Genomic DNA, 958 nt, shown 5'->3' with positions numbered 1-958 from the left:
GCATTCCTGGCCAGGGTCACATCTGTCCCATTGAGAACCCAGGGCTCCTCGCCACACTCAAGCTGGATGACCACGTGGGGTCGGGAGACAGAGAGTCCTGTGAGAGAAGACAAGCAAGTGAGGGGTCACCCCCGGCAGATGGCAGGAGTCAGGGCTTCGTGGACCACGGACGGCATCATCTGTGCAACCAAGGATACCCGAGGTCACATCACAGGGCAGGGCTCTCGGAGCAGCTCGATGGTTCCTGTGAGGAGAACTGTGTTGGCAGCACCAGAAGGGGACTGAGCACAGAGGCACCACAGCTAACAGGGACACTCAGCCAGAGGACATGTGGCTGCTCACAGACCGCCGGGTGGTAAGAGGTTAGTGCTGGCAGCCTAGCCTGGCAACAAATGAGCTCCCCATGGAGGACCCAGGGCTTACCCAGCGAGGCCAGGAGGGTGAAGTTCTCCAGCATCACACGGCGGTACAGAGCCCTCTGGGCTGCATCCAGGAGCCCCCACTCCTCCCGGGAGAAGTACACAGCCACGTCTTCAAAGGCCATTAGGCCCTAAGAGAGTTGGAAGATGGACATGAGCTAAGCTATAGCTGTGTGAACCAAGACCCAGCCCCCTGCCCCAAAGGCTACCTCCGCTCGTGTCCCTCAGACGCTCACCCTCCTCCCCCAAGGCTCTGCAGACGGGACTCCCCTCACCTGTCTGGACCCCTCCCCTCCCCTTCCCCACCTAGGCCGTAGATGCCTCTTTAACCCGACCTGGCCACTCTACACAAGGCAGCCAGAGGAAGCCCCTGGCCTTCTGCCACACCAAGGTCAGCCCCTGGCCCCCACTCATTCTCCAGCCTTTGCACAAGCTGAGCCTCCCCAAAGGTGCCCTCATTGCTTTTGCATAAGTAACTGTACAAGTCCCAGCTGCAGAGCCCCCAGGACATGCCCATCCCTGTAGGGATGCCCTCTCCT

General features: G+C 60.4%; 1 protein-coding gene across 1 annotated transcript in view; it reads right to left on the bottom strand.

Moving 5' to 3' along the window:
* Positions 1-544, bottom strand: part of ZNF324 (zinc finger protein 324) — a 2,585-nt gene extending 2,041 nt beyond the window's left edge. The window contains 2 exon segments of the mRNA XM_007457524.1: positions 1-97; positions 424-544. The exon segment at positions 1-97 is cut by the window's left edge and continues 13 nt beyond it. Coding sequence (XP_007457586.1) covers positions 1-97; positions 424-544 — 218 coding nt within the window.
* Positions 545-958: the final 414 nt, after the last annotated feature.

The sequence above is a fragment of the Lipotes vexillifer genome, unplaced genomic scaffold (assembly GCF_000442215.2).
Source record: "Lipotes vexillifer unplaced genomic scaffold, Lipotes_vexillifer_v1.1 scaffold995, whole genome shotgun sequence".
In the NCBI taxonomy this organism is placed as follows: Eukaryota; Metazoa; Chordata; class Mammalia; order Artiodactyla; family Lipotidae; genus Lipotes; species Lipotes vexillifer.
The sequence above is the reverse complement of the archived record's forward strand: the minus strand, read 5'-3'. Positions and strand labels throughout refer to the sequence as shown.